We start from the raw sequence: 14,262 nt of genomic DNA on the forward strand, positions 1-14,262 counted from the left end.
TCCTCAATGATGTTGTTATTGGACTGAATTTTGGGTCACCTCAACTGCTCCACAGCAAAGCCAACATGCTGACACTGGATTGTGGTGAACGAAAGTACAGCATTTACTGCAGGCACCAAGCAAAGAGTATACCTAGCTCGTGTTCAAAAGTCCCAAACCCCCCAGCAGATTTCAGGGAAGGGTTTTTAAAGGCAACATTTGGGGTGAGGGGTGCAGGGAGCTTGACCTTCTTCTGATTGGTTGGTGGTAAGGTAACAGGGTGATGTTTCAGGACTGTTAATCATCTGGGGTCTACTTAATCATGATCCTCCACCTGGGGTGGGGAGGTGGGTCTTAGTTTCTGCCTAACAACTCAAAGATATGTGCCAGTGTCAGATTGTTATGTATATCGCTTGAGGCAGAACTGGGATTCTGTTTTATCACTGAACTATGATTACTTTTCTTGCTGAACTGCTTTTCCTTTGTTTTTGCATTCTCTCACTTCCCTAACTGGTAAGTGCTTGCGTCTTACCAGGGAAGGCCTAGGAGACTAAAACCTTTTTCTGCAAACAAGAAATGGGGGACATGAAGGGGTTTTTGTACCCGGGAGGGCCTCACAGTGTCCTTACTTGGTTTCGGTGTTCATTGTTTTTTTTTTTTTTTTTGAAAATATTTTATTCCATTTTGTGTCTTCATTTATTTTGTTACAAATTTATTTATTTATTTTATTTTATTGGCTGTGTTGGGTCTTTTTTGCTGTGCACGGGCTTTCTTCTAGTTGTGGTGAGTGGGGGCTACTCTTCGTTGCGGTGCGCGGGCTCCTCATTGCCGTGACTTCTCTTGTTTCCGAGCACGGGCTCTAGGCGCGTGGGCTTCAGCAGTTGCAGCACATGGGGGCACAAGCTTAGTTGCTCCCCGGCATGTGAGATCTTCCTGAAGCAGGGATCGAACCCGTGTCCCCTGCATTGGCAGACAGATTCTTAACCACTGCGCCATCTAGGAAGCCCTCGGTGTTCATTATTATTTCTGATTAATGGCCCATGCCTGACATCTCTGGGGACAACTCTGGGGTCCCTTGAGATTCAGGTTTAAGTTACACAATAAGAACTTTACAGCTTTACAGGCTTGTAAAACTAACCAGTCTTGCACTTAAAATATCCTTATCTCACATTCCTCTTCCTTCCTATATAATGTCTTTAAGAAATTTAGATCCAACCAGTTTTTCTCTTGCTTCAAATCTGAAATGAAATTTTGACATGTGCTATATAATAATCTTAAGTTGTCTGAGATGCTTGGCTTACACAGTGATTACTAGAGGCTAACCTAGGACAAGGGCTCTTCCAGACCAAACACTAGATGGGAGGAAGTAACCCCAAACTGGAGTCCTATCTCTCAGTATCTCTCAATGCTCTGTGTTGGGTCTTGCAGATGTTATCCAAAAAACTGGGTTCCCCTCTTGGTGGGTGTGGAGACAAGAGACACTACCAAACAAACAGTGGGAGAAGGAGGGGTTTATTACTTGCTGCAGGTAAAGAGAGCACTGGGGATCTTCCCCAAAGCAGTGTCTCCCCAATAGCAAAACTGGGGAAATTTTAAGCTAAGGGTATTCATATTCACGAAGAGGCTTGGTGGTCACAGAATCCAAGCTTCAGTTGATTGAAATCATGAGGGTCAGAAAAGGTTGACATCATCAACCCTTAGAGGGTGGTTGAGTGCCAGAGGGAACGTTTAAATCCTGCAAAACAGCTCAAGAAAGTGCTTTGGTTAATTTTTACCACCAAGACAGCACTGGGAGTCTTGTTACTTCTCTCGCCTGATAACAGTTTGTTTTTGTGTTCCCTTAAGATCATTGTGCCTGAGGCCTGTTCAAGGACAAGTAACTGCGGTCAGTCTTAGATCACAAACTGGCTTAGGCCAAAAAATGGCTCTTCTTATGTCCAGAAAGCCATGCCTGGTTCTCTTTTTCCCCAAGAATCCTTACCTTATCCGCTTACACAGAGACCTTGGGGCAGTAATTGGCTTGATGATTGTTTTTTTAGAGCTGCAGTCATGATTAAAAATGCTACCTGGGGCTTCCTAGGTGGCGCAGTGGTTAAGAATCCGCCTGCCAATGCAGGGGACATGGGTTCGATCCCTGCTCCGGGAAGATCCCACATGCCACGGAGCAACTAAGCCCGTGCGCCTTAAAAAAAGGAAAAAAGAAAAAAAAAAAAAATGCTACCTGAAGCACAGCAAAGGATGTCCTTGATACACATTCGATTTTCTGGGAAAAGATTACTACCACAGTAACTGAACTCGGAGGCACAGACAGATTGCTCTTGGCGGCTTCAGCAGTGGTTCAAAGTACTGCAGTTGACTGGAATCACCCCTACCGGGTTCCCTCTTCCATCCAGTCTGCAAGATAACAACAGTGATGGCATTGCCCCTACAGATTATCTGCAAGATACAAGTGGGAGGAGAAACAAAACAAAACAAAACCCACAACCAGCTAGACTGCAAAAGAATCTCGATCCTGTGATAGAGTTACACAGATGACCAAATGAAAGAGGGACGCCTCGGGACTCCACTGCGGGCCGACTCTGGGACGGGCCGACGGGGCAGGATGATTTATTTATTTACTCTGGGCCGGCGGCGCCAGCGCTGGCCGGAGCCCGCTGTGACATCACAGGGGCCGGGCGCCCGTCACGTGTTCCGCGGGCCGCCCCGCCCCCTCCCGCCCCGCCGCCTCCTCCCGCAGCTTTCGGAGTGCAGGTCCGGCCGAGGCAGCCGCTCGGAGCTCTCGGGGGAGGCGGGGAGCGAGGGTCTGCGGACGGCGGAGCGGGGCCGGGCGCCGACGCGGGAGCGGGAGCGGCCGAGGAGCCGGCAGCAGCCGCCTGACGGGCCCGGGCTAACGCGTCCGAAGCTCCCGCAAACTTGAGCGCGCGCTCGCGCCCCTCGCGCCGGCGGCTCGACGATGAAGATGGTGGCCCCCTGGACGCGGTTCTACTCCAACAGCTGCTGCCTGTGCTGCCATGTCCGCACCGGCACCATCCTGCTCGGCGTCTGGTACCTGGTGAGCGCGGCGGGCCCCGGCGAGCCCCGGGGCGCACCTGCCGGGGAGGAGCGCGGGCCCCCCGCACCCTCCGGGACCCCAGCCCCGCGCCCCCGGCCCGCCCCCCGGTTGGCTCCTGGGGCGGCTCCGGGGCTGCGTGACGGCAGGCGCTCATCCGCCTGAAGTTACATGATTAGCAACTTCACTCTCTGGGCGAGCGGGGCTGCGATGCCCCCGGTCGGGGCCAGGAGTTTCGGGGGTGCGAGGAGGCGGGGGGCGTGCTGCGCGGGGGGCGCCGGAAAGCCCTCCGCCGGGAGCCGGCGCGGCGCGGGGGAGCGCCGCAGTTTCCGGCGAAAGGGCCCTCGGTGGTGGGAGAGCTCAGATCTTGTTTGCGGAGCACGTGTTTTCCTTTCCTTTCTTCTTAGCACCCGTTGGGCTTTGTGTGTCGACGGGTCCTGAACAGCCGTCGAGGCGGTGACCGGGCGCCTCGTGCCGCCCCGGGTTGCGGGCTCGCGTGCGCCTTCTCTCCGCCCGCATCTGGCCTCGGGTGTGCTGTCCGGCCTCCTGCGCACCGTCACGTCCCGAGTGGAAATGGTGGGGGGCTCTTCACCCACGCGTTTGTTGCAGAGCCCTGAGTCTAGGAAGGGGTTTGTGTGTGAGGTACTGCGTTTCAGTCGGCCTGGGGCAGCCATTTTACACCCACTTACTCTCCTGCCCGTTTACAGGTGATCCCTGTACCGTCTTAGCCGACGTCGGAGGAGGCAAATCTGGTTTGTTTGTTTTTAGGTTGGAGCTTTTAAGGGCTAATTTTTATGGGGAGCGTTGATGATCGGGGCAGTGAGGAGACCTGATGGAGTCTTGCCCTGTGCCAGCTCCAGGTTGGTTGTTGCCCTCCCCCCAAGGCTGCACCAACACAGAGTCGGATTCCACTGCGCTTTGGTTTTTGTCATATCATGATGGACAGTTAGACCCAAGCCTCTTTGCAGTGAATATCTCTCCATCACGAGGAAACACCTTGAAAGTGGTAGTAAGGTGGCGTGTAGAACTTTTTGGTAGGAATAAATTCTTGTCGTCTTAGCCATCAGAGTTTTTTGACGTAATATGGACATTATGTCGAATTGTGAACTCATTTGTTGTGCCATTTTAAAGACACCCCCCCCCCCGCCATGGTGTTCTCTGTGCTATATTTATAGTTTCAAGTTTCCTTTAGTCTGTGCCTATCACAGGCCACACAACAGAGAAGTATTTGACCTTAAAAGCTTTCACACAGATCTTTGGTATGTGTGGGTTCTTACTGTGCGGTGTGAATGCAGATAGAACACCTGCGTATTGGCTCAACCCTGATTTTGCTAAAAGGAAAGACATCTTTACAGACATTTAAAATTACAGTGAAAGGATAGTGGGTGGCCTCGAAATAGTGCTTTTATTGATGATCAAGACAGACAATTTTATACACGTCTTGTGTCCTCCTTGAAAATGTTTAAATCTGCAGACTTGCAAGTACATCAGTGGATGTAATTTGTAAAATCTAGGGCACTGCATTAGGCAAATGGACTACAGGATCTACAGGAAAGATAAATCTGCTTGAGCCCTATTGTTGGCTGTAATCCAACCAGACAGTATTGGTGTGAGAAACGGAGAGTGCTTGCATGCTTTGTCTATGGCTTAAGCATGCTCTTTGGGGAAAGTAGTTATTGGTATGTATGTTTTAGCATTTGGAAATATATGGCTTCTTGAAAGATAATTAGAAAGCTTTCCAGCAGATGTAAATAAGAATGCCACTTTAGGTAAACCTAATATATGGGAAATCTGCTACTGGTCATCTTTATAAGTCTTGCATTTCACAAAACAATTTAAACTTTTTTTTTAATGGTCAGTTTCCCTCATACCTTTAAATATAATTTGGTTATCCAAAGCTTTGGTTTACATGAACTTTTTTAAGGTGAAGGAGCTAAAGAATAAGGCATCTCTTCCTCCTTCCCTTACCCCATCACCCCACCGGCCATCTGGATGTGATGGGGTCGCTTATCAGAAAGGGGGAGAGTTTTCAGGAAAAAAAAAAAGGGTAGGAGTATAGATAGGTTTTCAAAGAAGAGTCCACTAGAAAAGATAGGTAAAGTGGTTCTTTCTTTTTTTTTTAATGTGTTTTCTAATTATTTCCTACCATGACCATTTACTAAGGTCCTGTGTGTCAGGTACTATACTAGATATCTTTTGGGTTTTTTTGTTTTTTTTTTTAGCTGTGTCCCGCAGCTTGTGGGATCTTAGTTCCCTGACCAGGGGTCAAACCTGCACCCTTGGCAGTGAAAGCTCAAAGTCCTAACCACTGGACTGCCAGGGAATTTCCTAGATATCTTGACTAAAAAAAGCCAGAACAAACAATGTAAGAGCTGTGAGTTGATTATTCTGTGTCTTACTGTGTAAGATAGCCTAGGAGACACCCTCTCAGATAGCTCTGAGAAACTGTTCTGAAGAGGCAAGGGAGGAGCCAGGATATAGGCATTTTTTGCTGTGAAAAAATCTGTCGTGGAAATGAAAAGATGACTATTAATCCCAAAGAACAGGCATCTCAGGTTAATGATTTTAGTGCTTTTCTAAGTATGGGAAGGTGCACTAATCTGGGGTCATTGAAATTTGTCCTTAGGTATGTATCTGCACTATCCAGGGGCAGGTATCCAAAGCACAGAATGCTTCCTGTTTGTAATGGCTTGATCCTTGTAGACCTGGAATGGCGGGCGACATTTTTCTCTACAGTGCTTTTTTAAAAAAATTTTATTTTTCATTTTTTAAAATTTTTGGCTGAGAGGCATGGCATGTGGGATCTTAACTCCCCAACCAGGGGTCCAACCTGTGCCCCCTGCATTGGCAGCACCGACTCTTAACCACTGGACAGCCAGGAAGTCCCCTCTCTACAATGCTTTGCAGAAGCTTAATTTTTACATATTCCTGGTGAGGTAATTTTTTTATTCCCATTTTATAGATGAAAACCGAGGCTAAGTGAGCTTAGGTGATTTGCCTAAGATTGGCTTGTAGTCTGAGTGATATTTTGGTCTGTGTTGTTTCCACAGTTTTACCTTTTAAAAGTTGTGTGGTGTGTTTATTTTTTTTTTTTGCCATGGAATTATAAAGGTTTCCTTCAGTCCATTAAAAAAAGCATAGTGGTTTCAGGTATTTGTATTAGAGATTACATTTTGTTTTGCTTTTTTCTTGTTTTCAACCTTTTTTTAAATTGAGGCATCATTTACATATGGTGAAAATCACAGATATTAAGTGTACAGTTCATTGGCGACCAATGCATGCACCTTTGTAACCCACACCCTTAAAGAACATTTCCAAAACCCCAGAAAGTTCCCTTGTTCCTCTTCCCAGGATACCCCCTCTGCAGACACGCCCACACCCCATAGGTGAGTTTTGCCCATTCATATAAATGGAATTATAGTGTACGTATTCTTTTGTATTGGGTTTCTTTAGCTTAGCATAATGTCTTTTTCTTTTTTTTTTTTTTTATAAATTTATTTTATTGGCTGTGTTGGGTCTTTTTTGCTGTGTGCGGGCTTTCTTTTTAGTTGCGGTGAGCGGGGGCTACTCTTCATTGTGGTGCGCAGGCTCATTGCCATGGCTTCTCTTGTTGTGGAGCACAGGCTCTAGGTGCGTGGGCTTCAGTAGTTGCAGCACATGGGCTCAATAGTTGTGGCTCACGGGCTCTAAAGTGCAGGCTCAATAGTTGTGGTGCACGGGCTTCGTTGCTCCGCAGTATGTGGGATCTTCCTCGAGCAGGGATCGAACCCGTGTCCCCTGTATTGGCAGGCGGATTCTCAACCACTGTGCCACCTAGGAAGCCCACGTGTCTTTTAGATTCATTCATGGTTTTGGAGTGTATCAATATGTCGCGCCTTTTTATGGCTGAGTATTATTTTGTTGTATGAATATGCCACAATCTGTTTATCCATTTGCCAGATGATGGACATTTGGGTTGTTTCCAGTTTGGGGCTATTAGGGATAAATCAGCTCTGAACATTCTTGCAAAAAAGACTGTGGACATCTGTTTTTATTTCTCTTGAATAAATACCTATTGGTGGAATTCCTGGTCGTTGTGTGTTTTAACTTTATAGGAAACTGCCAAGCGGTTTTCCAGGTTGCCATTTTACACTGCAGTCAGCAGTGTGTGAAGTTCAGTGGGCGTGTAGTGGTAGCTCCTGGTGGCTTTAGTTTGAGTTTCCCTTATGACTAATGAGGTGGAACAGTTTATCTTTACTTCTTGGCCAATTGTATATCTTCCTTTGTGAAGTGCTATTGATTGCCCCTCCTTTTTTTTTAAATTGGGTTTTGTGAGTTTTTTTTCCTACTGATTTGTAAGAGCTCTCTATATTTTGGATACCAGTCCTTTGTTAAATATATACTTATTTTCTTAATGGTATATCTTGATGAACAGGAGTTTTTAATTTCAATTAAGTTCAATTCATTTTTTTCTTTTATAGTCAGTACTTTCTGTGTTCTAAGAAATCTTTGCCTACCCGAAGTTGTAAAGATATTCTCATATTTTCTTCAGAAGCTTTATGGCTTTAGCTTTTATATTTACATTTGTGGTCTATCTCTAAGTTTTGTATTACAACATGAGGTAGAGGTTTGTGTTTATTTTTTATGTTTTTATTTTTTAAAGATTGATTTTATTATTTATTTTATTTTTGGCTGCATTGGGTCTTCGTTGCTGCATGTGGGCTTTCTCCAGTTGTGGTGAGCAGGGACTACTCTGCATTGCGCTGCACCCGTTTCTCATTGTGGTGGCTTCTCTTGTTGTGGAGCAGGAGCTCTAGGCTCTCAGGCTTCAGTAGTTGCTGCACGTGGGCTCAGTAGTTGTGGCGCAGGGGCTCAGTTGCTCCGTGGCATGTGGGATCTTCCTGGCCCAGGGATGGAACCCGTGTCCCCTGGCTTGGCAGGTGGATTCTTAGCCGCTGTGGCACCAGGGAAGCCCCAGAGGTTTGTGTTTATTTTAAAAGCCAGTTTAATCACTAAGCCCAAAACAGAAAGTTTATTTATCACATAACCTTTGATAGCTACGAACATTTTTAGAAAGACAAGATGCTTATCCATTTTCACAGAGGATGAGGACTGACTTGTCCTAGTTTCCAGAGGGATCATGATATGAAAGAAATACTTGAAGCAGAATGATTGTTCTGCAGGCTTCTGGGGTTTCCTCTCTTTAACAGAACTTAATATTCTAAGCCTGAATCCATTAATTTCCTCCCCAAATTTGCCCATACTCGAGTCTCTCTTTCACACTCTATCTAGACTTCCCAGCTTCGCTGGCCTCTCTTTCCCTTGCCATCTGAATCTCTTCCTTTATTCCATCTCCATGTCCTATTGATTTTTGCTCTACCTCCTGATTACCTTATTCTGTCCTGTTCTTATTCTTGCTACCATTTCCATCATTTCGGCTCTCATTAGCACTCACTTGGCTATTATAATAGAATCACAACTGGTTTCCCTGCTTCTAGCCTTGCCATCAGTAATCCTTTTTTTTTTTTTTCAGTCTATTACACATGCAGTTCCCAGAAGTATTTTTCTCAAACACAAGTATGAGTTTGTTATCTTACTCCTAAAATATGTTGGCTCACTGTCAGGGAGATGTGTGTATTTCATGACCTGTGTGTTTCAAGTCAACTTAAATTGGCTTACACAGTTAACAAATGCAGTGGTTTCCTCCCATCCCTTTCCCCCCTTTCAGGTTATCTTCCTTTAGGATACAAACGGCTGCCATTTTTTCCAGCCAGTACTTTAAGCCCTGAGTCCTGAGATTGATTCAGATTTGATAAACTGTCCAAAAAGTTATCTGTCCACCCCTGAACCAAATTGGCCAGGGTTATGTGACTAGAATATACTGATGAATTTAGGTCTGGGGTATGCTTCCACTGAACTGTTGGCTAGGAGGGATGTAAGTGGGGGTGGGATTAACTTAAAACACCAACTTGAGAGTGGAGGGATGAGGCATCAGAGGCTGTTACTGGGAGGAGGAGGAAAGAATGTTTAGAGAAAAATAAAAAAGAATAAAGTCCTCATTTCTTATGGAATGTGTTTTGCCATCAGGACCTGAATTTCTCCCTGCACACTTGAGCATACTCTTTGCTTTGTAATTTCTTTCACCGTTTTATCAGGTGATTTTCTTAGTGTATTTTTAAAAGTGATCCTGGTAGTTGGAAGAATCTGTCATTGACAGCTGGGATGGGTCCCCCTTTGTGCATATCATCCTTTTTATCATCATCTCCAAGTGTATTTCAGGAGGTTAGTTACTCAGCAAATACATACTGAATGCCTCTTTGTGCCAGACACTATTCACAGGGGAGTTGACCATATATCAAATGATAAAGGATGAAAGAGCTCAGAGTAGCTGGTCTCATTGGCTTTATGACCTGGCCTGTCAAATAATCAACTAGTTCACTTTGAAAGTCACAGCGTGCTTGTGTACCCAAGCTTGGTGAGTTCTTTTTGTATCCTTAGAAGTCCTGGTGCAATAACTATTGATTTTTGTCTGGATAGTAATACTGGATAGTAAAACCGACATCTTGCATTTGTAGAGTGATTGATAATTTTCAGTGGACTTTCACATTTGTTCTTATTTAGACCTCAAAGCAACCCTGGAATCAGGCACAATAGGTGGTGATATGCTCCTTTAAGATCAATAGTTTCTTTCCTGCTGTCAGATTCTATAACTTGGCTTGTAAATCTAGGGCAAAACGGGCTAATTCATAATACTTCTGTATCCTTATTACCCAGTGTTTTCCCTACTATATTAGATTGTAAAAGACCGAAATTCTAAGCTGAAGAGTATGGATTTTATTCTGTACGCAGTGGGGAGGCCCTGAAGACTTATGAACAGAATTGATAGGGTGAAAGCAATTTTTAAGGAAGATTGAAAAGGCAGGCTGTTTTATAGACAAGGCTGGGAAACCAGGCAGGGTGTGGTACAGCCTTCCTGATAGATGTAGCAATGTCAGTTCTTCCCAGCACAAGTCTCTCATTTGCTAATGATGCAAATAATATGGCAATTTTTATTAGTTAGTCAGTGATACAAGTTTTGGACTTCCCTGGTGGTGCAGTGGGTAAGAGTCCGCCTGCCAATGCAGGGGATAGGGTTTGAGCCCTGGTCTGGGAAGATCCCACATGCCGTGGAGCAACTAAGCCCATGTGCCACAACTACTGAGCCTGTGCTCTAGAGCCCGCAAGCCAAAACTGTTGAGCCCGTGTGCCAGAACTACTGAAGTCTGAGTGCCTAGAGCCTGTGCTCTGCAACAAGAGATGCCACAGCAATGATAAGCCCGCGCACTGCAATGAAGAGTAGGCCGCACTTACCACAAGTAGAGAAAGCCTGCATGCAGCAGCGACGACCCATCGCAGCCCTAAATAAATAAATAAATAAATAAATAAATAAATAAATAAATAAATAAATAAATAATACAAGTCTCCTTTTTTTTTTTAATATTTATTTTTGGCTGTGTTGAGTCTTTGATGCTGTGCACGGGCTTTCTCTAGTTGTGGTGGGGGGGGCTACTCTTCTTTGTGGTGCATGTGCTTCTCATTGCAGTAGCTTTTCTTGTTGTGGAGCAGGGACTTGGTTGCTTCATGGCGTGTGGGATCCTCCCAGACCAGGGAGTGAACCCATGTCTCCTGCATTGACAGGAGGATTCTTTTTTTTTTCCCCCTTGGCAGTTTTATTTATTTATTTATTTATTTATTTATTTATTTTTAACTTTTTTTTTAAGAACTTTTATTGAGATACAGTTGACATACAATAAACTATATAAAGTGTACAATTTGATATTTTTTCTTATTAGTAATGTATATATGGCAATCCCAATCTGGCAGGCGGATTCTTAGCTACTGTACCACCAAAGGAAGTCCCTACAAATCTCTCTTGCCATCCAGGTTTTCTCCATCTGAATTCAGGAATTGAACAGATTTGGACAGAGAAGGATACTGGATTTTTGAGAGATGTCTCGTGAGCCCCCTTTTAAAGGTATAGGCCTCCCCACCCCCAAATGTAAAGGATCAAAGAAAGTTCTATGAAATATTTGTCTGGTGAAGATTAATACTTTTTTAAGCTTTTATCTCATGTTATGATAGATGTTCATCAGAACATTTTACTTTTTTTTTTTTTGGCTGTGCCTTGTGGCTTGTGGGATCTTAGTTCACCGACCAGAGATGGAACCCAGGCCCTTGACAGTGAGCATGCCGAGTCCTAACCACTGGACTGCTATGGAATTCCCTCATCAGAACATTTTAAAGACAAGCTGGCCGAGAAATAAGTTAAAAATTGCCATCTTAGTGTTTATGAATATCAATCTCTCTGAGTCCCACTTTAGATACATCTAACGTAACTAACAAAGCATCAGTGTTAAAGTGGTTAATATGAGTTTTGCACCTTGATGTGTATATTAACTAAATGTGTAATACATTAGTTTTGTCAACTTACTTTGAATCTTTGTCGTGAAGGAAGAGGTCTGAATTGTCCCTTCCCATGGTACACACTTTGGGGCAGATAGGTTATTGTTCATAAAAAGATGCTGGTGGAAAGGATTGTCCATAAGGATGATAGGTGAGCCCTACCTAGCAGCATAACTCACTGTTCTCCACTTCCTCCCAGCTCCCTTGGCTCTTTTAGTAGAGCCTCTGGAGCCTTAATGAGAGTTCGTAAAGAGCTATAACCTGGTGTTTTTACTTGAAGCAAAACAAAAATTAAGCAAAGATCATGTGGTCCTAACAAACTTCATTTGGTCCTAACACACTACCCCCACCCCCCACCCTGCGGCATTTGGGATCTCAGCTCCCCAACCAGGGAGTGAACCTGTGCCCCCTGCAGTGTAAGTGTGGAGTCCTAGAATCCAGGGAATGCTCGATTCTAACTAACTTTTAAATGTTCAGAGTTACCCCTTTGCAGTTGGAGCTTCCAAGGGAAAATTACTTCTCAGGGATATATGTATGAGCCAAAAAATGCTTGAGGAAAATACCATTTCAAATTATTAGTAAAGATAAGCTTGAGTGTTTTTCTTTTATTAACCTTGAGCTGCTAAAATTACATAGCGAGTTGGTTCCATGGTGAGGGATGGTGACGCAATAATGCTTGGCACAAGTAGGTACTGATGTCTTTGTTGACTAACAGTAGAGGGCTTGGGGCTGCCGAGGTGATGGTCTTACAGGTTGGAATAAAAGAGTCACTTAGGGGGTCACCTAGGTAAGGCCAGATGGGACGCATCAGAGTTTGGCCTTTCCTCAGCCTTGCTGGACCAGAGATTGGATCTTGTCAATGCCCTAAAGTTGAATGGCTGATTCGTACTGAGTAAACTGACACAACCAGAATGCCAATTTATTAATATTTGATGGGGAAGTATAATCCTCGTGGAGATGAATACTCCTATCCTTAGGCCTATTTATCTTTTCCTGTAGAAGATACTAAATTATGATTGTTAATGATTTGAGTACTTAATAGCTTTTCTTAAAGACAGCTTGGTGAGGCCAGTTTCTCAAAAGAGATATAACGTTCAGGACTAAAAGGAGCAAGTCTCCAGGCTGTGACAGTGTGTCTTCTTCCAGCTATGCTGAAAGAGGGATTGCTTCTTGGATAGTTCTTCTTCTTGTCTCAGTTTTGAACTAGCGTGACCCATCCCCCCACACCAGTAAGGTGGCATTGGATTCTCTGATAATCTGTTCTTTTCTCTTTTGTGTTAATATTTAACCTCTGTATTTGCTGTGGTATAGATTGTATTGTAACAGAGAGGTGCAAAAATGCAGTTTATTTCTCACTTGTGTTAACAGTTGGGGAGAATTGGCAGGCTTTGTTCCATGGAACCATCCAGAGACCCAGGCTGGTGGGGCAGTTGTGCCATCCCAATGGTGCTGACTCCTCTGGATCTAAGAGGTGCTTCTTTTATCCTCATCTGTGTGGTTGGAGACAGCTCCTCAGCCCCACGTTTGCGTTCTTGACTGCTGGAGAGGACAAAGGGTACCTGGAGGACAAGCAGCTTCATTTTCTCAAGGACGTGAAATGGAAATTGTACACATTGCTTTCACTCATATCCCAGTAGCCAAAAACAAGATATATGACCTAGCTGCAAGGGAGGCTGGGAGATGTTATCTTTAGTTGGGCATTTATATATCCAGATAAGCCTGTTACTGTGAAAGAAGGGGAGAACAGATTCCACAGACAGCTACTAATCTGACGTGACACCTAACAGCAGCCTTATTGCTGAGCTCCTGTTGCCCAGTGGGCACCCAGCACTAATTATAGGAGGCTTTAATTCCAGTCTAAAAACAGTGCTTGTTAGTTCTCAGTACTACAGTTTTCCTCTCTAAATTGGAGTTAATAATTCTAACAATAAACACTTGCAAATAATTGTGAAAAAGCATCACAAAACAATTTAAGCAAGTCATAAAATAGTTGCAACTGTGGATAAAACAGTAGAATTCAAATGCAAATACATTTTTCCCAAGGTGTGTTGCATTAATGGAGTTTTTAATTGATTGTTAAAAATTAAAGATAAAATGATGGTACATGAATAGCATTTTCAGTATGAAAACACATGTTATCTCTGTAGGAAATCAAATTATGGATCAGAAAACTGTGCTTATGGATAAGGGCTTCCCATCTTAAAAGAAAATAATTGTAGAAAATTTATGCCTAGAAGGAATGTTGATGTGTATCCAGTTTCTTTCTTCCCTCCTTCCTTCTTTCCTCCTCTTTTAACAGATTTGAGAACCTCCTGTGTGTTAGGAACTGTGTAAGGTGCTGGCAATACAATGGAATCTATGGTCTAGTAAGAAGAAATTAGCACTAATTACTGTATATTAATTAGTAATCACAGGACTTGCACAGTGGTTGAGAATCCGCCTGCCAATGCGGGGGACATGGGTTCGATCCCTGGGCCAGGAAGATCCCACATGCCACGGAGTAACTAAGCCCGTGCACCACAACTACTGAGCCCATGTGCTGCAACTACTGAAGACAGGGTGCCTAGAGCCCGTGCTCCGCAACCGGAGAAGCCACCTCAGTGAGAAGCCTGCACACTGCAAAGAGGAGTAGCCCCTGCTCGCCGCAACTAGAGAAAGCCCATGCTCAGCAACGAAGACCCACTGCAGCCAATAATAAATAAATAAATACATAAATTAGAAAAAAATTAGTAATCATATAAATAAATATTGGAACTTAATTGTGCTAAGTGCTGTGAAGGAGAACTTGATAAGGCATGTGAGTGTCTGGGGAC

At 44.2% G+C, this 14,262-nt stretch overlaps 1 protein-coding gene across 5 annotated transcripts in view; it reads left to right on the plus strand.

The window, feature by feature from the left end:
* Nucleotides 1–2,707: 2,707 nt before the first annotated feature.
* The window catches only part of LAPTM4B (lysosomal protein transmembrane 4 beta), a 67,561-nt gene continuing 56,006 nt past the window's right edge, over nucleotides 2,708–14,262 (plus strand). For all 5 annotated transcript variants that reach the window (XM_057736058.1, XM_057736059.1, XM_057736057.1 and 2 more), the window contains exon 1: nucleotides 2,708–3,031. In XM_057736058.1, the coding sequence (XP_057592041.1) occupies nucleotides 2,933–3,031 (99 nt within the window). In that variant the 5' untranslated portion in view covers nucleotides 2,708–2,932. The remainder of the gene's footprint in view (nucleotides 3,032–14,262) is intronic.

Source organism: Hippopotamus amphibius, chromosome 5 (assembly GCF_030028045.1).
Source record: "Hippopotamus amphibius kiboko isolate mHipAmp2 chromosome 5, mHipAmp2.hap2, whole genome shotgun sequence".
NCBI lineage: Eukaryota > Metazoa > Chordata > Mammalia > Artiodactyla > Hippopotamidae > Hippopotamus > Hippopotamus amphibius.